At 46.1% G+C, this 26586-nt stretch overlaps 1 protein-coding gene across 2 annotated transcripts in view; it reads right to left on the minus strand.

Moving 5' to 3' along the window:
- Positions 1-24071: 24071 nt before the first annotated feature.
- Positions 24072-26586, minus strand: part of C7H5orf24 (chromosome 7 C5orf24 homolog) — a 49452-nt gene continuing 46937 nt past the window's right edge. For both annotated transcript variants that reach the window (XM_085617989.1, XM_085617988.1), the window contains exon 3: positions 24072-26355. In XM_085617989.1, the coding sequence (XP_085474115.1) occupies positions 25777-26355 (579 nt within the window). In that variant the 3' untranslated portion in view covers positions 24072-25776. The remainder of the gene's footprint in view (positions 26356-26586) is intronic.

The following is a 26586-nucleotide window of genomic DNA, read 5'->3' on the forward strand; positions in this document are numbered from 1 at the left end:
GTGGCACAGCTTTCTCAACTGCCATGTTGTGCAGCATGCAGCAGACCATGAAGATTTTGCAGACCTTCGCCGGGGCATATGGGAGGGCGCCGCCGGTCTTGTGGAGGCATCTGAATTGGCTCTTCAGGAGGCCAAATGTCCTCTCTATCACTCGCCTTGTCCGGCCATGGGCGGTGTTGTAGCGGAGATGGGCCGGCGTGATGGGGTTGCGGAGAGGTGTGATCAGCCATGGCATGTTGGGATAGCCAGCGTCCCCTACATGGAAACCACATGGACATAAGTAGGACAGGAGAAGCGGTAGTGCTGGAAGTCTACGCAAAATACAGGACAGACAGAGTGTACCCACCAACAACACATGCTCGTTCGTTGCGCAGCTGCGTCATCATTTCAGGCACCCTGCTACGCCTCATGATGTAGGCATCGTGTGCTGATCCTGGAAAACGAGCACAGACATGTGAAATCACCATGTTGGACAGACACACCAAAAGGGCATTGATGGAGTGGTAGTGTTTGCGATTCCTGTACACTACCTCCTGTGCCTGTGGTGGTACCAAAGCCACATGTGTCCCATCTATGGACCCAATGACATGGGGCATCCCTCCCAGGGCATAGAATCCACGCTTGACCCCAGTCAACAGTTCAGGAGTTGGGAAATGGATGAACTCATCCAGGTGAAGCAACATGGCCTCTAAGAAATCATGCAGCACACGGCTGAACATGCTCTGGGACATGCCACCAACATGAGCTATGGTATATTGAAAGGTTCCCGTGGCAAGAAAATGTAGGGCTGCCATTACCTTCAGCTTGGGTGTCAGTGCCGTAGGATACCTGTGCAGCGGTTGCAGGTGTGGTGCCAGCCTTGGCGTCAACTCCTCAAGCAACGGTTGGGGGAAGCGGTAGCACCGTATACAGTCATTCTCCCGCATGTCAGCCAAGTCCGGAATTGGTCGGGGAAGAGGCGGCGCTCTGCAGTAATTTGGAAGTGACAAGGAAGAGTGAGTGCACTACAACAACAATTTATTTGTACTGAGTACATGTTAATCTGTCAATACACATATGCTACATACGGAGTCAGGTATGTGCCACATGCCCTGGACACGTATGGCTGCCAGGTGACACTCCTACCAAGACCCAGATACACACAGACATTGTGAACCTCCACATGCCATGGCATGGGATTAGCTGTGTCCCAGTGTAAGTGAACAGCCAGACGCAACACAGGAGTGACATACATCAACACATCAGCAGCAGTAGGATGTCGATTTCAGAGACAGGTAGCGGAATACTAGAGCCACAGGTCACATGACATTACACTAGGACAGCCCACACACCTTGCCAATAAGGTGTACATGTAATGACTCACCACACATTCATTGAGAGGATGCAGACATGTCCTTGTTACGCTACTCCGTGTCCCATGCATACATACGCACCTCACATCCGATACCACATGTGGCCTGGTGTGCGTAACAGTGTGCCATGTCCATCTACACACAGACACATGTTGGTTGCTGCAACAGCTGATGCTTTTGAGGGAGCACCAACATCAAGCTAATGGGAACACACCACACATACATGACATAGACACATCGTGCACCGTGGGTAGTCACATGTCTGGTGTGGTAACCCCTGTAGCGGGCATCAGGGGACACTTGCGTGAATTGTTGACTGTGCCATGCCAGTGACGCTCATCCCAAGTGTGCAGTATGACATGCACACATGTCAAAGGAGTTAAGGGCATGCCTGGCACACATTGCACCGTCACACATAACATCTGTACACATCTCATCATACATCTGTTGCCTTCTCGACTCAGGAGTAATGTGTCACATCACAGCCTTTCACACCTGTGCCCCACACATGTAGTACTGCCCAGACAATGCCTTGATGTCCATCCATGGACAAGTATGTCAGCTCTATTCCTTCCTGTGTGCTGCCTGTCACAACTGTGATGTGTGAAATGCACCGTACATTCGCTCAGAGGGCCTGTGTACGTTCCCTATCACTATGGGAGTGCTGCCGTATGCGTACCCATAGTGATAGTGAGCGTACGCACGCGTGTACGGTCCGTATCACTATGGGTACGCATACGCGAGCACACCCATAGTGATACGGACCGTACACACGCCTGTACGCTCACTATCACTATGGGTGTGCTCGCGTATGCGTACCCATAGTGATAGTGAGCGTACAGGCGTGTGTACGGTCCGTATCACTATGGGTACGCATACGCGAGCACACCCATAGTGATACGGACCGTACACACGCCTGTACGCTCACTATCACTATGGGTACGCATACGCGAGCACACCCATAGTGATACGGACCGTACACACGCCTGTAAGCTCACTATCACTATGGGTACGCATAGGCGAGCACACCCATAGTGATACGGACCGTACACACGCCTGTACGCTCACTATCACTATGGGTGTGCTCGCGTATGCGTACCCATAGTGATACGGACCGTACACACGCCTGTACGGTCCGTTGCTATGCATTTGGGGTGCCCTAGGGCCCCGGTACGCACCGTACCTGTGTTTGAAACTCCAAATTACATAGGGGACACATGAGGGACAAGTATAAAGGCCTACATGCATGCTGGTTGTCATGGAGACCAAGTTTAAAGTTTGAATTTTTTTCTGCAGGTGCACAGCAGAAGTCAGTTTCAATGAATCTACTTTGTTGCAATGTGGTTCTGGAGTTGACATCATGCTCAAGAAAAAAACACAATAAGAACCCACTGACTGTGCTAGGTTTGAAGGGATTGGAGGAAACATAGGATGCAAATGTGAGTGACCAATCACTCTGTACTCCTGTGCATGAAACAGGCCAGCAAGGCAGATATAAGGCAGCCAGGTCCCATGAGGGAGCACTTGCCTGCACATCTTTGGATTCTATGACCCAGCTGCTGCTCCAGATTCCCTGGAACCATGTCAAGTTCTGTGGAGAGGGCACAGCCTTTCACCCTGGAGGAGAACCTGGCATTGCTGGATGTGATCCTCCCACAGTACCCCCTGCTGTATGGGCGACCAGGGTATCAGGTGAGTGCAGAGTCTACTAGCACAGACTGTGTCCCTTTTTTGTGACTGTGAATTCTGGCATTGTGTCCAGGTGTGACACACATGCTATGTACTGTAGGGGGGGTGCCGGGGGGGGGAATGCCTGATGTCTCCCAGCCAGAGCATGCTGTGGTGCATGTCTACCGTCCTCACTTGCATTGTGTTTACTGTCACAATCACTGCATGGTGCATGCCACATTCTGCCTGTCTTGTCCTCCTGGGAATGTAGCCTCTACAGTCCTCATTTGATTATGTGGTCAGCCCAGTGTGACAGGTGACTGTACCCACAGATGTGTGTTAGTTCTGTGTACCTGTGCTGAGAGTGTCCACATGATGTGTTCGTACCCTGGACATCGGTGTGTGTGTAAGTCCCCTGTCATGTGGGTGGGTGCATATGTGGAGTGTGGCACCCGGGCTGCATGAGGAATGGATATACCCTGCCCATGTGATGTGAGCAGGGAGCAATGCTGTGTGTCTGACGTGCAGAGCCAGCCCCACACCTGTGAGCCCCCCCCGTCTAGTGGCACATGTGCAGAGTGAGGTTTGTCGCTGCATTTGGCAATGGCAGGTGAATGTCCTGTGCCTGTGTGTGTCTGTGTACTCTGCTGAGGTAGCGACAGTGGCCTGTGGCATGTGACTGCTTAGAGGTGCTGCACATAATCCTGGTGTAGCTTGTGATGCACAGTGTGAGCCTGGATCATTGATTGTGTCGTTGCCCTCATTCCACCTGTGTACTTTCAATGGCACGTACTGCTTTTGCCCTTCCCCAGAGGATCATGTCCCTATGACAAAGGTGCAAGGCGTTGGATGCATACTATGCCTTGTTGTAAACAGCAAATTTGTTCTAATATGTGTCTCTGTGACATGTGCCAGGTGTATTGATGTAGTGTCACTTGTTCATCCTCACAGGTAGGCGCCTCTGCCAAGAAGCAGATCTGGATGAACGCCGTCAGTGCCGTGAGGAGGACGGAGGGTCGCAAGCGGCGCCTGGCCCAGGTGAGGAAACGCTGACAGGATATCCGGTGCTGGACGCGGAGGATCGCACGGGTCCTGCTGGGGGACTCACCTGAGACCCATAAGAACCGCGGGCGCTGCCGTCTGACCCACATCCACAAGCGTGTGCTGGCGGTGGTATTTCCAGACTTGGACAGGCGCTTACAGGACAAGCAGCAGCAGGAAGGGGGTAGGTACATGTGTGTTTGTTGTGTGTCACCAGCATTTGTAAGTGCACAGTTGCATGGATACACTGCCAGGGTTTAAAGGTGCTGTGCAGATCCTGTTACCCACAGTATAGCGGTGCTCTCCTGCCTCCCTTCCCCTCCTTGCAATGTGTTCCCTGGTCTGTGTGTAGTCACTCCTTCACAAGGTTATGTAGGCTGGCACTTTATCCACGTGAACAATGCCTGTAGCATCATGTGTGGGGGTGGTGTGTAACAGGTTTTGGGACCTTGCCTGTGCCCTGTCCAGTTCAGTACTTGTGGGTTCCATGTCAGTTGGCACTGATGCTGAGTCCAGACATGGGAGTTAGTCTCTCAAGTGTCATGCCTTACAGCACGCATGTCCTATGTTGTGGCCTGTGACATGATGTGCATGAGTGTGCGATACGCATAGTGCAGGGATGGTGGCGTGTGTTGCAGTCATTCCCATTCAGGACCATGGAGTTGTGTGGCCACTACTGTCCCCTGGGGCATATTTTCCTAGGTGTCATGTGTGTCATCACAAAATGTGGACACTCTCAGTGTCTACAGCATAGGTTGTGCTCTGTGCCATTGTCCCCTAGCACCATGTATATTGACGTAAATGTAGTACAAGTGTCCACTGTACAGCCTGACCTGATTTTCCTTGTTCATACTCACGGTGGCCAGTGCCTGTGTGTCTTGTTACAATCATCTGACCATTTGTACATGATTATTTGGACAGGCGCACCTTGGGTATTTTGTGTCCAATCTTGCATTTATCCAGCCCATGTGTATTTCACCCAGACTAAGAGATGTAAGTGCTTCCTGTGTCTCAACAAATTGTCTCATGTAGGGGGTGGTTGGTGCGGGCAAAGCCTACATGTCAAAACCTGAAATCTCCTTGCTAGGTCTGGCCAGTGTGTGATGTTTGTCTGCACATACACTCAAGGTGCAGTGAGCCAGTCATGGTGGGCATGTTTTCAGTATTACCTATGCAGCATGTGCCTCAAGTTCATGGATATGGTCCCTGCTCATCCCTATTTTCGGCAACGCTGTGTGGTGCAGATGCAGTGCTGGATTGTCCCCAGGGCCTGGCTCCTCTGTCAAAATCCATTTCATGTCATTTGCTATTGAGTCATGCTCTCCATAGTTTCAGTGGCATGGTGGGTCAACCAACTGTGTGTTGCATGCCCTACATCTGCACCTTGTTTTGTAGATGTTACTCATCTTTCTTTTCAGGCTATGCACTGTAACCTATGTAGATTCGACTCATGTGACATATGTATACAGGTGTATGATTAATTGCTGTCTCTTCACCTTGCCCACAGCATCGTCGGGGGACACGGAGGGAGACATCAGCACAGACAGAGCGGAGGGACCGAGCACCAGTGCCAGCGGTGACATCGTGGCTGGCACATCGAGTGGAACTGAGGCGGAGGAGAGTGAGGCCAAGGACCTGTCAATTGGCACGACAGAATATGAAGCTGACGGGTCCGAGGATGATCTCTCCGAGTGGGCAGAGGCTGCACCAGCAGCTGACAGCGGCACAACATCTCTCCCCGCCCCCTCCATTGCCATCAGCCGCCTCCCACTTGCTCGTGTCCCTTCCCAGCGTGCCCAGTCACCACATGTCTCCTTCCTGCCAGGCACCGCACCCCCTGCCCCTGTCTCCGCTGCTGCCGCCAATGCCGAGTCTGTGGACATCCAGTTGCAGGTTGGTCAGGCTGCGATGCTTAATGTCCTCCATGGCCACAGCCAAGTGCTGAACAACATGGAGGCATACTTGGAGGGCATTTTCTCACCGCAGGCTGACCAACGCAACTTGCTGAGTTCCATTGAGTCGACACTGACTGCAGCAGTGGGTCTCCTGCAGCGCTACGTCCAACCCCCTACCCCTGACTCATCCACACTTCCCACTCCCATGCCTGTCCCACGTACACCCAGACGTCAGCATGCACCCACCAGCAGGGAAGGTCAAACGCACACCTCCTGGCACGCACACACAGGGTGAAGTAGGCACACCCACTGGGGTCGGGGGGCAAACGTACGACACGCAGCCAGAGTGGGAGTTCGCATTCCACCAAATCCCCTCCCCTCAGCTCTCCTGGCCACATATCCGGCAAAGACTCCTTCATAGCCGCTCTGTCCCTGAGCCCCACAGTGACACCACCCCGCAAGCGGTCAAGGGAGTCCCCGGTCAGGGTGGTTGAGTCCCCCCCCCCCCCTGTCCACACCCTCCCCCAGTGGCGCTGCGACCCATCCCTCTGATCCCCCCCCCCTCCTTGGGGCCTGTGGTTCCTTCGGGTGCAGGGGAGTCGCTGGAGGACCTTGCTAAGGTGTGCAGCGCCATCCTAGCCTCCGCCTTTGGCCCTGCCCCACCCCCTGTGGTGGAGTCCTCCATCCCTGCACCCACGAAGCCTACCCTTCGCCCTCATGTCCCTGCGGTGCCTGGTCCTTCCCCCCCACATGATGCCCTCCCCCCTCTGGAAGACGAAGGAGTCTGACTGTGCAGGCAAGCTAGGGGACCCACGTCCCACTGTGTCCCCCACCTGGATTTAAACTTTGGATTGCCCTATGGGCATTGTACATTTTGAACTTTCAAGGGACAAACAGATTTTTGGATGCTGAATAAAGCAATTTATTTTTCCTTAGTACACTACTGTCTGTCTGGTATTGCTGTTGGTGGACCTGCCCCATTATTTTGGGTGGTGATTATGTGTTGGGTGTGTGGGAATTGTAGTCTTGTGCTGGTCATAGGGTGGATCCTGGTATCTGTGTGCCATCACAAGCTGTTGGCTACATAACTTTGTTCATGTAAGCAGTTACTGCATGGTGACATCGTCCCAAGGTGTGTTCCTTCCTCTGTGTAACCTGACATCTTCCCTGCAGGGTCTTTCCAATATGTGGTGCTGAGCTGTGTCTACATTGGCTGGGTGTGTGACGGACTCTTTAGACTTGGGCCATGCATGCTGAGCGATGTCTCCACCTGCATCGTGGCGTCCTTGGTGGTCACTGTACTTGTGTATGTAGACTGTTGTCATGACTTCATGTGGACATGTTTTCTTTTTGGCGCTATGCATGTGTATACTCCCAGCCTCGCACACATGTGGTACATGTACTGCAGGATCTTTGTGCACCTGACTGACATTTGTGGGCATTGGATCTGTGGGTACTCCACCCTTTTCGTTGCAGGGGCACTGCTGTGAGTGTTAGGCACCCACCCCTCCTGTGTCTGGGCACTGCTGGGAGGACTCTGCACACACCCCTCTTGTGACTGGGCACTGCTGGGAGGCCTCTGCACACACCCTTCCTGTGACTGGGCACTGCTGTGAGTGTTAGGCACCCACCCCTCCTGTGGCTGGGCACTGCTGGGAGGACTCTGCACACACCCCTCCTGTGTCTGGGCACTGCTGGGAGGACTCTGCATCCACCCCTCCTGTGTCTGGGCACTGCTGGGAGGACTCTGCACCCACCCCTCCTGTGTCTGGGCACTGCTGGGAGGACTCTGCACACACCCCTCCTGTGTCTGGGCACTGCTGGGAGGACTCTGCACACACCCCTCTTGTGACTGGGCACTGCTGGGAGGACTCTGCACACACCCCTCCTGTGACTGGGCACTGCTGGGAGTGTTAGGCACCCACCCCTCCTGTGTCTGGGCACTGCTGGGAGGACTCTGCACACACCCCTCTTGTGACTGGGCACTGCTGGGAGGCCTCTGCACACACCCCTCCTGTGACTGGGCACTGCTGTGAGTGTTAGGCACCCACCCCTCCTGTGTCTGGGCACTGCTGGGAGGACTCTGCACCCACCCCTCCTGTGTCTGGGCACTGCTGGGAGGCCTCTGCACACACCCCTCCTGTGACTGGGCACTGCTGTGAGTGTTAGGCACCCACCCCTCCTGTGTCAGGGCACTGCTGGGAGGACTCTGCACACACCCCTCCTGTGACGGGGCACTGCTGGGAGTGTTAGGCACCCACCCCTCCTGTGTCTGGGCACTGCTGGGAGGACTCTGCACACACCCCTCCTGTGTCTGGGCACTGCTGGGAGGACTCTGCACACATCCCTCTTATGACTGGGCACTGCTGGAAGGACTCTGCACCCAACCCTCCTATTTCAGGATATGTACGCTTAGAACATACACGGGTGTGGGTTTGCTCCTTGCATACGAGGTGGGGGTACGGTCCGTACGTACACTGTTGGCATGGGGGGTACACTCCATACGTACGCGGGTGAGGGTACGGGTCGTACTTACACTGTTGGGGTGGGGGTACGCTCCATGCATACACGGGTACGGGTCGTACATACACGGTTGGGGTGGAGGTACGCTCCATGCATACGCGGGTGAGGGTACGGGTCGTACATACACGGTTGGGGTGGGGGTACGCTCCATGCATATGCGGGTGAGGGTACGGGTCGTACATACACAGTTGGGGTGGGGGTACGCTCCATGCATACGCGGGTACGGGTCGTACATACACGGTTGGGGTGGGGGTACGCTCCATGCATACGCGGGTGAGGGTACGGGTCGTACATACACGGTTGGGGTGGGGGTACGCTCCATGCATACGGGGTGGGGGTACGGTCCGTACGTACACTGTTGGCATGGGGGGGTACGCTCCATACGTACGTGGGTGAGGGTACGGGTCGTACTTACACTGTTGGGGTGGGGGGTACGCTCCATACGTACGCGGGTGAGGGTATGGGTCGTACATACAGGGTTGGGGTGGAGGTACGCTCCATGCATACGCGGGTGAGGGTACGGGTCGTACTTACACTGTTGGGGTGGGGGTACGCTCCATACGAACGCGGGTGAGGGTACGGGTCGTACATACACGGTTGGGGTGGAGGTACGCTCCATGCATACGCGGGTGAGGGTACGGGTCGTACTTACACTGTTGGGGTGGGGGGTACGCTCCATACGTACGCGGGTGAGGGTACGGGTCGTACATACACGGTTGGGGTGGAGGTACGCTCCATGCATACTCGGGTGAGGGTACGGGTCGTACTTACACTGTTGGGGTGGGGGGTACACTCCATACGTACGCGGGTGAGGGTACGGGTCGCACTTACACTGTTGGGGTGGGGGGTACGCTCCATATGTACGCGGGTGAGGGTACGGGTCGTACATACACGGTTGGGGTGGAGGTACGCTCCATGCATACGCGGGTGAGGGTACGGGTCGTACTTACACTGTTGGGGTGGGGGGTACGCTCCATGCATACGGGGGTGGGGGTACGGTCCGTACATATACGTACCCACGCTATGGAATGATTGTGCGGGCCGTACCCAGGCCTCTGCCACGTGGGTACAGCCGTCCCGCTATTGTTGGAGTGACGTAGGTGTGGGCGTGGTACAACTCGTACCCATGCTCTTAAGGCGTGGGTACGGGACGTACCTGTATTGTTGTGTTGCCGGTTCGCATCGTCAACCACTTCCGTTGTGGCGGACGCTGGCTTTGCTGGACACGCCCCCACCCCCTCGTAGTGACCAGGGCCTGGGGGTGAGGTATGTCCAGGGCATGTGTGCTGTGTGACTTTGGTGGGGGTTTTGTGGCCTGCCCCTGCTCCTGCCCCCCCCCTTTCCCCCCCTCCCTTTGTTGTTCTGACCTTCTGCGGCGTCTGCGTCGTAACCTGTAGAGGAGGTCGACTGCTATGAGGGCCGGGATGACACGTAGGTTCGGGTCCATGTCTGTCCGTCGCGTGCAGGTACTCCTTGTTTGCGTCGTCCTGATTTCCCGGCAGTTTTTGGCTGCCGGAAAATATTGTCCGTGCGGGATGACGTCGGTGCGAATCGTACTTCCTGGTTCGTGAATGGCAGGCTGCGTGCGTCCCGTCGGCGCTTTCCCGGATCACATTTGTATGTTTATTTTCGTCGGTCGGGGTTTTGTACGATTCGTACGGAAATAGTATTTCCGTGCGAATCGTACTTACATGTTTGTATATTGTTACGACCGGGTACGCGTCGGACGGAGAATATGCTCCGTCCGACGGCTCGTACCCGGTTTTTACAGGATCGTGATCGGCCTCTAATTCTTTTAACAATTAAAAAATATTTGTTTTTATTGGGTTTTTCAAACATATTTTTTAATATTTTTAAAAATATTTAAACTTCATTTTATATATTTTTTCCCATGTTTTTTGGATCCGCGCACCTATGCGCACCGTTCTCGAACCCTACGCAATAGCATCCACGCATGGTATGCATTGGGTACGTGTTTAGTGCGCGATCGCAATGTGACCGGTATGAGACTCCCAGCCTATACGCGACACGTTCGATGTACGTAACGCAACGTTTACACGCTTCCGCGATGAGTCATCTGCGTCTAGGACGCGGTAAGTGCACGGATCCCGTGAAATATTTAACATTTAAAAAAACATATATATGTATTTATATGTGAATATTAATTGAAGACAAACTCTAAACTAGTCTTAAAAGTAATATATTTTTACATCTAATCCTATATTTTTTTTTTATTCAATTTCGCGGATGCGCGCTGGGTGCGTGATGGGTAAGCGCAGGGTGCGCAGATCCCATGTGACCTGCAAACAAAGAGATTTGATTGGTTCATTACACTTCCTGTTCTAACTATTGAAAGACCCCACCCAATTCAATCATTCTTCTTTGACCTTCTTTGGAGGAGCATCTCTTTGCAGAGAAGATTTTTGGGACTAAGATTTCACTTAGCTCTAACTTTTTTCAACCAAAAATGCCTTCAGGGCAGCAGGCATCACCTGCATCTCCTCATACATCTGAGGATGAATTTTTGGAGGAGACACCACACACACCACGTTTTTCATCTGTGGTGTGGAAATTTTTTACTTTTCCCGAGGGGCAAACGAAGACCAATGCCACCTTGGTCACGTGCAAGATTTGCAAAAGAGTGCTGTCGCGAGGGGATCCTAACAAGAAATACTCGTGCGGCACGGCAAGTATGATGAGGACCCTTCATCCGAACAATCTTGCACGAGAAGAATGCCGACAGATGAGACACTCCTGCTCCTGCCACCTCATCGCAGCCGAGCACTTCAAGAGTGCATCCATCAGCCCAAAATGTGGACATCCGTCCTCAATTTCAATTTTTAAAAGTGCTCTGCGACTTTGTGCTACGGTGAGCAGTCGATCGATCTGATCTGCAGCCGCCAAGAAAGTCCCAATTGCTAGTTTTTTTTTTGTTCCCTGAAGTTCATTGTTTGGTTCCTCCTGTTTTTTTTTTTTTGCAGAAAACCCCCCAAAAATTTAAAAATTGTTCAGAAACCCCCCAAAAAAATATGAAAGGAGAAAAAAAAAACTTATTCTAAGAACTAACTTTCCTGGTTTAAAAAAAGAACTAAATTTCTTTGTTAGTTTGTGAAAGTTTAGATGAATGTATGTGTAGTACGTAATTGACTGAATGAATGCATTAGTAGCGTCACACAGTAACATCAGGGATGCAACATATCTACATAAATATGTTGCAAATCTATGCTTCTCTCTGCACGGCTGCTTAAACTGCAGCCATGTGGTGACACAGGCACCCTTGCACCATAGTGCAAGGATATGTGTGTCATATGCTGTTTGTTTTTCTGCAGGAAGACACACCTTCCTGCACAAAAACAATGAGAAAACACATTTTTCTCCTTCAATGTATGCTGAACATTTCAGCATGCATTGAAGATATAAAAATGTGGAGAAATGAAAACAATTCTCCTTGTTGTGCTTTCCTACATCAATTTTAGAATGGTGCAGCATTCACACACACATCGAGATTTATGATTTCTGATAAATCTAGACATATGTCTTGTTCTATGAGTATTCAGTGCAATCATGCACAACACTTATAGAACAACCTTTCAACGCAAAGTGGCGTGCATAATGAGGTTGTATTTACATGGAGTATAAAAAGTGCACAGAGTGCCTTTTCCTCTCTTTGTAAATATGAAAGAGTGTCTTGCGCAATCACGAAGTTACAAAAAGTGACATATTTCCGGTTTTAAAATTCCTTGCGAATGATAGAAGGTAAGCACAGAGTTTTGTCTGCAAAGATGTTCAAAGAAGAATGATTGAAGTGATTGCGGTCCTTCAATAGGTACAATGGGAAATATTATGAACCCCTCAAATCTCTTTTTTTGCAGGTCACATGATATCTGATTATGGTCAGATTTCAAAACTACATAGGTATAAACAGAGTGTTTTTAGAAACGTGTTTCAACTTTGTAGCTTCTTGCAGACCTCCTCATTTTGCATATTGAGACTTAGTTAAACTTACCTTCACAGTAATAGGAAAAAAAAATGGTATACATTGCTTATTTTAAAATTTGGATCGGTCAAAGAAAAGAAAAAAAAATTATAACATGTAATAATAAATTTTTTACAACACAGCATAATTTCCACAACGTAATTTGTTTGCCTTTTTTGCTGTTCTCATAATATATTGAATTTCACTAGAAATAGTGATTTCAATCGTACTCATCACTTAACAGCGGGCAAAAAAAAAAAAAAAATCAGAAAGATTGTTAAAAAAACAACAACATGCTATTCTCAGTAAAATACCACAAGATACAAATCACACATATATAAAATGCTTATGGCTAACAAAATTTTATAAGTTTAACTTACAAAAACTGTAAATGTTGCCACTTTAAAATATTCACCGAATCGAAGGATGAATTTTTAGAGGAGGCACCACGCCCACAACGTTTTTCTTCAGTGGTGTGGAAACTTTTTACTTTCCCGAGGGGCAAACAAAGATCAATGCCACCTTGGTCACGTGCAAGATTTGCAAAAGAGTGCTGTCACGAGGGGATCCTAACAAGAAATACTCATGCGGCACGGCAAGTATGATGAAGCACCTAAGGGCCCTTAATGCGAACAATCTTGCACGAGATGAGTGCAAACGGATGAGAAACACTCCTGCACCTTTCCGAGTTTCTTTTCTTTTTCTGCCATGATTTCTCCATTTTAACGTTGAAAAACAGTATCTGTAAAAAATAATCACAAATAAATGTATATTAATAACTTTCAAATTTATACTATTCCATTACTGTACAAACACATTTTATATAAAAACTGACTAAGAAACTATAGCCCTGAACCACAAGTGTCACGATGGTTAAAACACTACATACATAGTGCATACTACTTTGAAGCAGTTCATGCCCTAAAGCCTACCTCACTAAAAGACTACATGCTAACTGACTGAATGATTACAGTACTATAAGGAGACACACTGGGTGAGTAACAGGGTGCTTGCTAGAAGTGTATGAATACTGACTGGGGAATTGAAGGTGTGAAAGACAACTGTGTAGGTGGTTAAGAGGACTGCACACATAGTAGATAGGCGTTTGAAGCAGTCCATGTGCTAAGGCCTGCCTCACTGCATGAGTACTTGGGTACTGATTGAATGATTAGAGTACAGCAAGGAGAGTGCCTGAGTGAATTTATAAGTGGTTGGCTTTTGGCACAGTGAATGGATTAGTACTTGGTACTGAATGGGTCACTAGAGGAGTGCAAAGGGAGTGACAGGATGTTTGCTGGACTGTATGGATACTGACTAGGGAATTGAAGGTGTGAAAGACAAGTGAATAGTATGTTAGAAGACTGCATGCATACTGCATAGACATTTGAAGCAGTCTATGTGGTAATGTATGGTTCACAACATGAGTACTTTGAAACTGACTAAATCGTCAGACTACTGCTAGGACAGTGCCTGGGTAAAACTTTTAAATTTTCAGTTCTGGCGCAGTGAAGAGAATAGTACATGGTACTGCACTTTAGTGTCAAACCCTGACTCATTTTATCAATGCATAAGCAAAGACTAGCTTCTAATGCTACTAAAACTGGACAACATGACCGGTTTTAAAACAGTTATCTGTCAGCAAATACACAATGTTACCAAATGCTTCTCTCACAATCCTTACCCAAATGCACACAGACTCAGTGTGATTTTAGACAAGCAACACTATCCTAGGAGTTTACCAAAACTCATTCACTAGTCTAGAAGAGGTAAGGGTACTGCACACAATCTACATATTTAAGTACTGCACTTTAGTGTCAAAGCGGGACTCATTTTATCAATGCATAAGCAAAGACTGGCTTTTAATGCAACTAAAACTTGACAACATGACAGGTTTTAAAGAGTTATCTGTCAGAAAATACTTGATGTTACCAAATGCTTCTCTCACAGTGGTTCCCAAATGCACACAGACTCACTGTGTGATTCTAGACAACAACCACTATCCCTAGGAGTTTACCAAAACTCATTCACTACAGTGGAACTGGGAAGGGAACTGCACACAATCTACATATTTCAGGACTGCACTTTTGTGTCAAAGCCTGACTCATTTAATTAAAGCATAAGCAAAAACTGCCTTCTAATGCTACTAAAACTTAACAAGACAGGTTTTAAAACAGTTATTTGTCAGCAAATACACAATGTTACCAAATGCTTCTCTCACAGTGGTTCCCAAATGCACACAGACTCACTGTGTGATTCTAGACAAACAACACTACCCCTTGCACTATACCAAACACATTTCTTCATCTAGAAGGAGTACTACATTTTAGAATAGAAACATAACATAACACATTTCAGAAATTCATAAACAATGACTGGTTTCTAATTCTACCAAAATATAAAAACAGCACAGTTATCTGTCTGCAAACACATGAAAAACACAAATGCTTATCACAGAATGGTTTCTACATGCACACACACGGTCAACAAGATTGTAGAGAAAAAAAGTACTCCCTACACTTTAGCAGGAGAAATACATTAGTCTGATTAAAATCAAAATAGTCTACATACATCCCCTCACAATTAAATAACTCACCTTTCAAGTTGTTTTGTAGATTAAGAAGTATATCAGTCACACCAGATATCAGTCACACACCAGATTTTCTTATACAGAATCTCTGCACTGTGCACCTGTCAGCAGAACCAAAGAATGGCAAAGTTTCCCTCTCATTTCCCACACATATACATGTAAACATCAAAATCACATTCCTTCCCACATAAATTCAAAAGCAAACACACATTTATATTGGTTAAACATTTCAACCCTTTCCAAATGACATAAATTGGAACCCTTCCCCCAATCTGCCTTCTGCCCGTTACCATAGAAACAGATCATGGAACACTGTACTGAGCAAAAAGGTCACAAGTTCAGCACACAATGTTGCTAATCAAGACAGCAAGTGTGCTTGACTTTTCAACATATCAGCTTATCATATATAATGTTCCTTACAATCAGTTTTTGTAAACCAATAAAAATCATGCGTTTAAAAAACAGAAATATAAGGGGGAAGAGCCGCTATAGATACAGAGGGAGAAGAGGTGTCCAAGGACAGCGGACGATTGCTCTCACCCCCAAGTTATGGTAACGAGACAGGGTATGAAGCACTCTGCACTGTTGGGGTGGCGGGTAGTTTTAAGTCCGTCAAGCAGGGAGGCAGGGAGGAGGGTGGGGGTATGGGATTGTTAACACAGTATTGGATGTTATTGGTTAATATTTTCTTAAGGGCAGTGACTACAAACTGGTAAGGGCTGGTTACAGGAAGTGCATGCGATCTACATCCTTGACTACACGCATTAATTGTGACAGGACTGATGGTACAGGCTCACTCACAGGCTGAGTCCACAGCATCCCCAGTGTCCCCCAATTGCTCCTATGTCATTGGTCACGTGGAATGTCTGGGGGCTAGGGGATAAGATTAAAAGAGGTCTGGTCTTACAGTATCTGAAAAGATGTGTGCCGGCGGTGTCCCTCCTACAGGAGACACACTTAACGGGAGGAACCTGTAAGGCGCTGGACCGGTGGGGTTTTAAAATGATTGTGCACTCAGAGTTCTCTTCTGGATCACGCGGGGTGGATATCTTGGTGAAGAAGCAGTTTCCGCTGATAGTTAAACAGAAATGGACAGATGACCAGGGCCGCTTTGCGGCTATATCATGTCAGTGGGAGGGAAGATCCTTCAATGTGGTATCGGTATATATCCCTCCTGCTCTCCATGCAGTGGCCCTCCTGGCCTTCAGCAGGTTTCTACTCGATCTCCCAGAGGGGGAAATGATAATTGTGGGGGACTTCAATGTCGCAATCAGCGGTACTCTTGACAGATATCCTCCTAGACCTCCCACTAACAGTATCCCACATAGAGAGTTTCATGGACGCCCTGGCTCTTATAGATGTCTGGAGAGGCCGTCATCCCACGACACGCCAGTTCACTTACCAGTCGGGAGTACATAATAGTCTATCCAGGATAGACTATTTTTTGACAACTGCAGATAGCTACCAGAACGTGGGGGACATAGACATCAGGCCTAGGGGGATATCAGATCATTCTCCGGTGCTGCGGACATACACATGCCGCCACGCAGTTAGACAGCGCATTTACCCCATACACCCAGATTATTTGCACAACCCCAAAATCCTCAAAGACCTCCACACTACAACACAGCACTATTTTTAAGAAAATGCAAAGTCGGTTCAATCTCCAACCACCCTTTGGGAGGCCTATAAAACTGTTCTTTGTGGACAAGCTTTTACCTCCATAATAGGTCATAAACGCGAAAAGCAACAGGAGGTACTTGACATGGAATCGAGGCTACGTCAGGCCGAAGAGCATCATGCCGAAAACCCGACGGCAGACACATCCCACTCCCTGTGTATTAATCAGCGAGAACATAGGGAACACTTAAAGGAGATGACAAAGTCCAGACTGAAGGCTACACTCCATAAGATATATGAAATTGGGGATAAGGCGAGTAAACTTTTGGCCTGGCTCGACAAAAAGGAGCGAGCACGGAGCTGGATAGCGCAGATAAAAACTCGAGAAGGAGTAACGGTCTCGGACCCTCAAGCTATTGTAAAGGGGTTGGCCAATTACTTCACCCAGGTCTATGCGTCCTCCACTAACAATATGATTGAGGAGGCGCAGGCTTACCTTAAAGACATCAAGATGACCACGTTTACACCAGAGGCAAACCACATGCTGGAAGCTGACATCACGACAGAAGAATTACAATTAGCAATCAGATCTCTGCAGTCTGGGAAGGCGATGGGGCCAAACGGCATACCCATCGAACATTATAAAAAAATGGCGGCCGTGCTCTCCCCCCACCTGTTAAATATGTATCTGGAAAGTCTAGAAGCGGGAGAACTCCCACGGGACCACAGAACGGCCACCATAGTGGCAATTCCTAAACCTGGAAAACCTCCTGAGGAATGTACCTCGTATCGCCCAATATCCTTGCTTAACGGTGAACCGAAAATATTCGCTAAACTTTTGGCGACTCGATTAACCCCGCACATGACTACCCTAATACACCCAGATCAATCGGGATTCATGCCAGGTCGTAACACGGCTCTTAATCTGCGGCGCCTGCAGGGGGTGATAGCCCGTGTACCCTATATTCAAGAACCAGCTGTGATTCTCTCATTGGATGCACGTATGGCATTCGATATGGTAGTGACCCTTCCTTTTTGCGGTCCTTAGACATCTGGGCTTTGGGCCTAAATTCTGTGCTTGGATGCACCTACTATACTCGAATCCTTTAGCACATGTCACAGCAAATGGTCATGTGTCGGAGGACTTCCCGCTGGGGCGCGGAACCCGTCAGGGCTGCCCCCTATCCCCACTGCTATTCGCACTTGTGTTGGAGCCACTGGCGCAAGTGATTCGGTGGGAACCGACTATTCGGGGACTTCGATGGACTGCGGGATGGGAAGACCGCATATCCTTATATGCGGACGACGTTTTGTATTACCTGGCCTCCCCCAGGCGGTCCATCTTGGTGCTACTGAATGTCTGTGAAAATTATGGGCGATTGTCTGGCTACACTATTAATTGATCCAAATCGGTCTTGTTTGTGCTCTCTGGCTCGACACCATACCTTCCTAATCACGACAGAGGGCTTCAAGTATTTGGGTATTTATGTTATGCCTAGGCCCGATGAATTCCTTAAAAAAAATCATGTGCCCCCCCTGGAACGTCTAAAACGAGATACAGCGCACTTTGCCTTTAACGCTGCTTGGTAAGGCAGCACTCTTTAAAATGATGGCGCTGCCACGGTTTCTATATGCCTTAGAGAACTCCCCATTTCCGGTACCAACGAGCTATTTTAAGACAATAGCAGCAAAGGTCTCTAGTTTGCTACGGGAAAACAAACCAGCGCGCATTGCAATGGACAAACTGGTTAGGGGTTGGTATAATGGAGGTATAGCACTCCCAAACATACAATTGTACTACTGGGCGGCACAGTTAAAAATAATAAATCAATGGCTTCACGTCCCACACACGGATCCGGCATTCCAGGCAGACAGATGCGGGTTGGGAGACGGGGGGAGTCATGGCGGCCCTCTACAACAAAAAACGAGCTAACCCATTGATAGGACCGACGGCACACACAGTGGCCATATGGAACTTGGCGAATAGGAAACTGGGATGGCAGGGGGTCATAACAAAACTCACTCCACTCTGGGATACACAGCGACTGGGGCGACTTAGGAAAAGTAAGGGATTCAATATTTGGGACGCAATAGGCATCTCCACGGTAGGCGACCTCTGGGTCAAACAGGGGGTGATCACGTTCGAGCGCCTACAGGAGCAATACGAACTGGCACCCTCTGAGCAATTCAGATACATGCAGATTAAACATGCCTTACAGGCGGTTATACCACCGAACACCGCATTGCCGGAGGCCTCACCCCTAGAGGATAGGCTGCTGACCGAATATATGCCGAAAAAGGCCACCTCTTTTACTGACCGTAAATTGATTAATAACCTACCTGACCCAACGCAAGCACTGAGGGACAAGTGGTCTTCAGACCTTGGGGATCGTGACGAGACAGATTGGCTGATGGCACTCTCATCACCACGGGAAGTTGCAATACCCTCGAGATTAAGATTAGTACAGTTAAAGATATTACACCGTGTATATTACACAAGGTTAATTCTACACAAAATAGGGAGTGCACACCATCAGTATTGCTTGCGAGAGTGTGGGAATGAGGGTACGTTTTACCACACTATATGGCACTGTCCGAAAATCAGGCCATACTGGGCGGCAGTGATGAGAACCATATCACAGACGGAGGGGGAGTCGGTGGTACCGGAGCCTAAAAGATGTTTATTAAATATATGGGAACCCAATTACTTGAATCATCCAGCACAGGACTGGGCAACTTTGGGAATGATGGTCGCAAAGCGAAACATAGTCAGACTATGGGGTTCCAGATGCTCGCCGACACTGGCGGAATGGTGTATGGACATGGATGAGGCCATGGTCGCAGAAAAAGCTGCGTACGTAAATCGAGGCTGTCCCCAGAAATGGGGGAGAATATGGGGAGCCTGAAACAAGTATAGGGGCTTTATATGTGACCCACCTGAATTGCCAAATGAGGACGTTTCGGATTGAAGTGGGGAGGGAACGTAAAGAATTGTGTGGATTGATTAATGTGATCCATTATCTACTGTTTGTAACAAGGATATGCATACTATCTAAGAGTACTGAACCAGCCAAATGCAATAACTGTTTCATTTATTTGACTTTGCTATGCCCGAACTTTAACAAAATAAATAAAAGATTTAAAAAGAAAAAACCCTAGAAATATACACCCTACCTTTTAGTGTAGAAGGTTGTCCAACAACCAATGATTTCTTGTCTTTTTTCAAAACTGCATCTTAGCCACCATTTTAGAAACATCTTACTTTCCAAACTGCCATTTCATTTACAGAGACCATCTGAGTGCATCCAGACCTCCTTTCAAGATGCTTAGAGTGTGGATTGTGGGACACAGCTATATTTTCTGGAGCCAAAAGGTATGCGGAAAACAAAGGCAGTCACAAAGAGCTAGGTTTGCCAAATGTAGACATTAAATGGATTGGACAGAGAGGGTTAAAGTGGCACCAATTGATGTCATTGGTGAAATCCTTCATGCATATCCAACACCCTGACCTCATAATAGTGCACTGTGGTGGCAATGACCTAGGCACTTTGACTGGGGTAGGGCTGGAAATCCTTATGAAGGACACCTTTGCAGAACTGATTTCACTTTTCCCCAAAACTGCCTTTGTGTATTCTAACATATGCCAAAGGCAGAAATGGAACTGGTCCGATCATTTTTGTCCACAAATTGAGAAAGCTAGAAAACATGTGAATAAATCTGTTTCTGCTTTTCTCCGAGACTATAGAATGGGGTCCAATTACAATAACCATCTGCGCTTTCATATGCAAGAGATGTATAGGAGAGATGGAGTACACTTTACTGATTAAGGAAACAGAGTCTTCCTCAACAACTTTAGACTCTGTATAGGTACTTACTTATAAGTACCAAAAACTCTCAATGAACACAACGGCTCTTTTTAGAGCCACTCAAGAAAAAAACACTTAAGCTTGATCTTTATCTCCCAAAAATTTCAATTTTTTTTTCCTTGGATCCGTGCACTCAACGCGAGAGAATCCATGCACCCAACGCGTTAGGATGCGCGCATTTCGCAGTCTATTTTTTTTTTTTTTAAAGGGGGGCCCAGGGGGTCCTTCTGGGACCCCCTAAGCACCTCTAGAGGGTCAGAGTATTTCCTCTCTGCCCCCTTTATATGTTTTACACACTTATTCCCCTTGCTTCTTCAGCCTCGCTTCTACCGAGGCAGAAAATGGCCGCCAACAGTTCCTTGTTTCGAATGTAGACAGACACTCGACAGCCAATTAGCATTCAGCACGCGATCTGGAGGGTGCGTGCTCGGTTCGGGGAGTGTGCGCTTATGGTGCGGGTAGGGTGTGCGGATCCTCCCCGGCCATAGATATCACTAACTTTTTTACCCTAAATTTCTCAGGAACTACTGAACAGATTCACACCATTTATGCAAAAGGCACGAGTCTGAACTGAGGACTACCTCTTTGCCAAATTTGGTGTCATTCCGTTCAGCGGTTCAGGCTGTTGCTGCGACAACAGATCCTATGGGAAATTGCATGGGGAAAACGCGTTTTGGGACCCCCCTTTTTTCTCGGCCTCCGCTTGACGAATGACCACAAAACTTTCAGGGTAGGAGCGGAGCGGGGCTGGCCAAACGTTTGGAAAATTTCGCGAAGATTCCTCAACCGGCGCCAGACTTATTGGGAATAGAATGTTGCAGATTTCCTATGGAAAATAGGTCCTAACTATAACTATCTACTGGAGACCGCCAGTAGATTATATATCTCTCTATCTCGAAAGTCCTGCAGCAGCACAATTGCGTCCACCAACCAGGATCAGTGCAAGTTAATGGGTGCAGGACCCACTAATACTTCCAGACAGCCGGAGTCAAGAGATAAAGCGGCCACAATAAATCTTTCTGGAATCGGAATCTGTGGTGTGCAAGTCTTTCTGGAGTTCTTTATCTCTTGACTCCGGCTGGTTGGAGATATTTATATACCTCCCAGACGAAGGCCTTTGGCCAAAACGCGTAGGTCGTTCTGTTTGTTTCCTGATGCACTTGATATCTTGTACTTTTGAAACTGAATGAAGAAAAATATCTGAAAAAATAAAAATGATAAATGCCAAAACAACTTAAACTTGCCTGAAACTCTTTGCTGAGGAAAAGTGCTGCTTTGTCTGATCTTCTGGGACTGTTTGACGGTATGGACTGAATAACAAACACAGCAAATCCTCTTTTTTATAAAAATATATATGTATATATATATATATATATACATATATATACACATACACAAACACAAAGATTGGGGGAACCATGACTATAGGTGTTCGACACACTAAGTGGCATATTTTCTTGCATTTCACGTAACACAGGGCAGCACAGCAAATTTGCTGTCCACGGTTGAGTGAAAGGGAGACAGCAGAAATCCACCACACAAACTAAGATATGGCACATTTCTGCTGTCTTCTAGTGCCAACACAGGCACTCTTGCACCATGGTTGCACGAAAACAATCCTTAAAGGTATGTTCCTCTTTCTATGTGCGTTTCAGGATGCAGCACACATAGAAAGAGTAAGTAATGAGGGAAAATAAAGATATTTCTCCTAGTTACGCCTGGTTAAGGGATGCATAGCATTCTAAATCATTCTCAGGTTTACTAGCTTTAGTAAGTCAGAGAATGCTCCAAAATCCATGGGTGGATGCATGGGAAGGCCCACGATTCACTGATGGAACCCATCCCTAAAGCAAAATAATGCAACGTACTGCTGTGGGATACCTTTCATTGTTATCTGGGGAAAATCCCAAGCAAATCTGATTTGCGTGGCTTTGTAAATCACAAATACTATTCTGAGTTGTGGCTGTGCCAAAAACGTGGTACATCCACGAACCAAAATGTTATAAGTTCAGCCCCCAAGTCCACGCCTCTAGCTCCTAAAAATGGACATGTACCTCTACTGGCAACACTGTTTAGTTATGAAAACAAAGTAAGATTGGAAGCACTTAGTAATAACTATTAGGTTACTCAAAAGATGATAGACCGCAGTCATGTGCTTCAAATTACGGATTACATTTATTCGCGTCATGCACTCTTCTGCTGATTATTCCTAATATAGTTTCATAAGAGCTGCCACATTTTGTGTTTTGGGGAATATCACTCCATAAGAAGTTTATATGTGATGACTGAATACCAATTTAGTATTGTATTAAATATCACATGTGCAGCAGTTTACAAGATCCCCAGGGTGGTCTGTGTAGAGTAATACTGTTTTGGCAAAATTCACAAATTGTTTTTTGGAAAGCAAGAAGCTTTCTGCATGCATTGGAGAGTCATTTTAGGTTACGTGTATTTTGGCACTCTCCATTTTGGAAACATTCAAATTTGACTGACAGAACTCACGAGTTTCATGCTTGCGAACTGCCAAGACATTTCTAAATTTTAACACTTCGAAGCCTGAATAACCTTTTTAAATGCAGATATCTCATAAAATACTTGATGGAAATACATAAATAGAACACTTTGAGTGATGTTGGCTTTCATGCCAAAGTTCGATGTAAAATTGTTCAGCAGATTTTCCTCTAGCAGAGAGCATAATTTACTACAATGCTTACCCTGTAAATGCTTTTTTTTTCTTTTTTACTTGACATGCACATACCTTCAGCTACGTTCAGTGAGTGCCGGATTTCTTGCAGATTCATCAAATGGGGCCAAAGATATAAGCGTATTCAAAAAAATACTTTCAATGGAAAGTGCAGTTGAACCATAACTGAAGTGGGCTGAGTCTCTGCCCCACACTGTAGGGGGCGGAATTAAAATCTGAATGCCACAACAGCAGGCCAATGGATGAAGAGGACTGATAAAAGCACCTGCAAGTAAGTATATTATACATATAATTTTAGTAAAATCAAAAGATTTTGGCTAATGCCAGACCTAAAACACCAAGGCATAAACCATATCTGCATATCTGCAGAGAACAATTAATGTGCTGTTTATTATGATTGTTGAGGGAACCAAAGGGGTATATGACACATCTGAGGCTCTGCCTCTAATGATGTTTCCTCTTCACTCTCAAACAGTGGAAATAGCTTATTGCACAAGCACATGGGCAATTTGGTTTAACTAAAATTGCAATCCAGCACATATGGAAATGAAAAAGACAGCCTTTGCTTAAATGAAAGCTTCTGTACAGTATTAAAGGTCAAAAAAGAATGAATGCAACTCCGATAACTATGAATGCTCAAGTTTTGTTTACCAAAATTATCAAAGTGTCAAATGTTCTTGTTTTTCGTGAATAAATTAAGTTTTCACTTATATCATAGCAATGCACGTCAGTGCATTTGTTTTCAAAGAAGTGATTTAAAACGGATTGTAAGATCTAAAAATATTAAACCACATTACTTGAAGTGCAGGACAGACTTTTTATGTCAAACTTTACACCAGTCGGATTAAAATACAAATTTATTAAGGAACGCAACATATAACTGAGAGATTGAGCATGGAAAACACATAGCTTTGTAGCCGTTAGATTGAGCTGCCATAATATTGCAAAATTAAGTCGACGGTTTTCTGTGGTATGTGTGGTACACGAAGACTTGTTAAGTAATTTTCTCTGTTGTCAGCGTGCACAAGTACAATCATCATTTAAAATGCAATACCCTTTATTTGTAAAGTATAAAATTAAGTCACACTCAATAGTTTTTAGAAATTGGTGTAATTCCTTCAAGCTTGCAGTTTCCTGTTTATTAAATAAAAAGGTTATGAAACATGACATGTATATTCCACCAAAACCAAAATTAGTTTTTTCAAATTATAATTGAAGAGGTTCAGGTTATTTTTCACTGAAATAAAGCTACATAAATGGAAAACATGTGACTTTAGATATTTTCTGCTTCCATAAACTCCAAAGTTTTTACTATTTTTGAGAATTAAATGATTTATAGATAAACTAGAATAATACCTTAAATGTTTTATTCTATTGAAAATGTTTACCTTAGGTATGCAGTATTGAAGAACATACTTTGAAATACAGTCTTTATTTTGTAAAATGTACAACTTATCCGATTTGTAGAGCTCTGAGCTTATGGATTTTTTAGCCGTGAAACTAGATCTCAACCAAACGCATGCATGGATGAAGTTCACTTATAATGGTTTACCGTGGATGCACCTTCACATTGCAATAACATGTAGCCTATTTATATCAGATTTACAATCGCGAATATGGGGGATGGAAAATATGTCCTCTGCCTTTTTATTTTTTAATTTAAAGAGCATGCATGAAAATGAACAACCTACATCTGGTGTGTCCACGTAATAGTCAGAAATATGTATGTAAAACTGTCAATCTGTATTTCTGAAAAGCTGGACTTCAATAATAATTTCACACTTGAAGCAGACTTTAAACTGATCTACAGGTTGTAGGCAAAGTTTTTACAAAAAAGTTTGTTGTATGTTAAAATCCATGCTGCAGTGTTAGAACTTACAGTATTAAACAGAAAAACTGAGCAGTTCTCTATAAATAATATGAACTTTATGTGCACTATCGGAATAGCGTTTTTTCATGTTCTTGGTTATTTTACAACATACAATACGTTTCCAAAGTACAATATTAAGAAAACGATCTGCAATTTCTTAAAAGCAAATACAAAAATGCAGTGGAACATCAATAAGTGCATTCAACAAACAAAAAAACAGAATAGTAACAATTTAAAAAATCTATTCAAAATTCTCGAACAACGTGAAAAGAAAACTGCACTAATGAGAACTTGATTATGTTTAACTTAATCGACAAATCTTTGTCTCTCAATTTTTACAGTTTCATTTTTATTTTTAATGAAAGTTTTATTGTGACTTTATAAGCCAATGTGTGAACCAAGTGCCAGTCATTTGAAAACATTTAAAAGGTGTTCAGTGCAGGTATGAAGTGAACGAGACTTAAACGATCCACAAAATCAGGTGGCATAAAATACACTTTAGAGTTGAGACATTGTGCTTTTAAAAGCAAGCGTTTGCTATCTAAGATTTAAAATTAGGTCATTTAAATAAAAATCACAATGAGAAAAACAAATAGGCATGAAAAAAATGAAGTAAAAAATGTTGAGCATTTCCATATAAATTCTTAACGTATATACACAACCAAACGCATAGATTACTCCAGGATTTGTTTTATTTTGATATCGGTTTCCTCCTCTTCTTCGTCTTCATCAGCAGTGGCATGCATTTCTTTGGAACATGTCACAGTGTATGGAAACGCAGCACCGGTACAAGTGAAACTTAGGTTTGCAAGCCGTGACAGGGCTTTAATACTACCTGGAGGTCTCCCTGGGCTGACTTTATATCCTGCAGCCCTGGTTGTGCCCAGGGGCCTGCCAGGACTTGTCTTAAATCCGGCTGCTTTGGTTGTCCCTAAAGGTCGACCTGTGCTGGTCCTATATCCTGCCAGTTTGGTGGTTCCTGAAGGTCTTCCTCGTTTACCAGCTTTGTTGAGGCTTTTCTTTTTCTTTACACCATTTTTCTTCTCTAAATTCATTCCACCGATTGCCTGCAAGTGTGCTTCATTTTTTGCGTCTTGCCTTTGACAGGAAATAGGCTTATGACTGTAATTACTTGCCTGTATGGTATACAAGTCAAACTGCTCTGCCGCTCGTCTGCTGTCCTCAGACAGGCATGAAGCTTTTTCATTCCCAAGGAAATCTCCATCACTGCTGGAAACGGGGTGCATCATTTTCTATATGTAAAAAACACGCAAGCAAAAACAAGCTTAACAAAATTAAACTGCAAAATGTACAAATGCTTTTCTGTTCAAAAACACAATACATTAGTCTGTCGCGAAACGTACTAGAGCCATCAATTAAAGCATGGAATATGACTTTTATTTCAAGTACAGTAATTATTATATCCCACGTGCAAACTACGACATATGTCACATCATTTAAAAGTGTTTGCATTTGTTCTAAAT

The sequence above is a fragment of the Triturus cristatus genome, chromosome 7 (assembly GCF_964204655.1).
Source record: "Triturus cristatus chromosome 7, aTriCri1.1, whole genome shotgun sequence".
NCBI classification, from domain to species: Eukaryota; Metazoa; Chordata; class Amphibia; order Caudata; family Salamandridae; genus Triturus; species Triturus cristatus.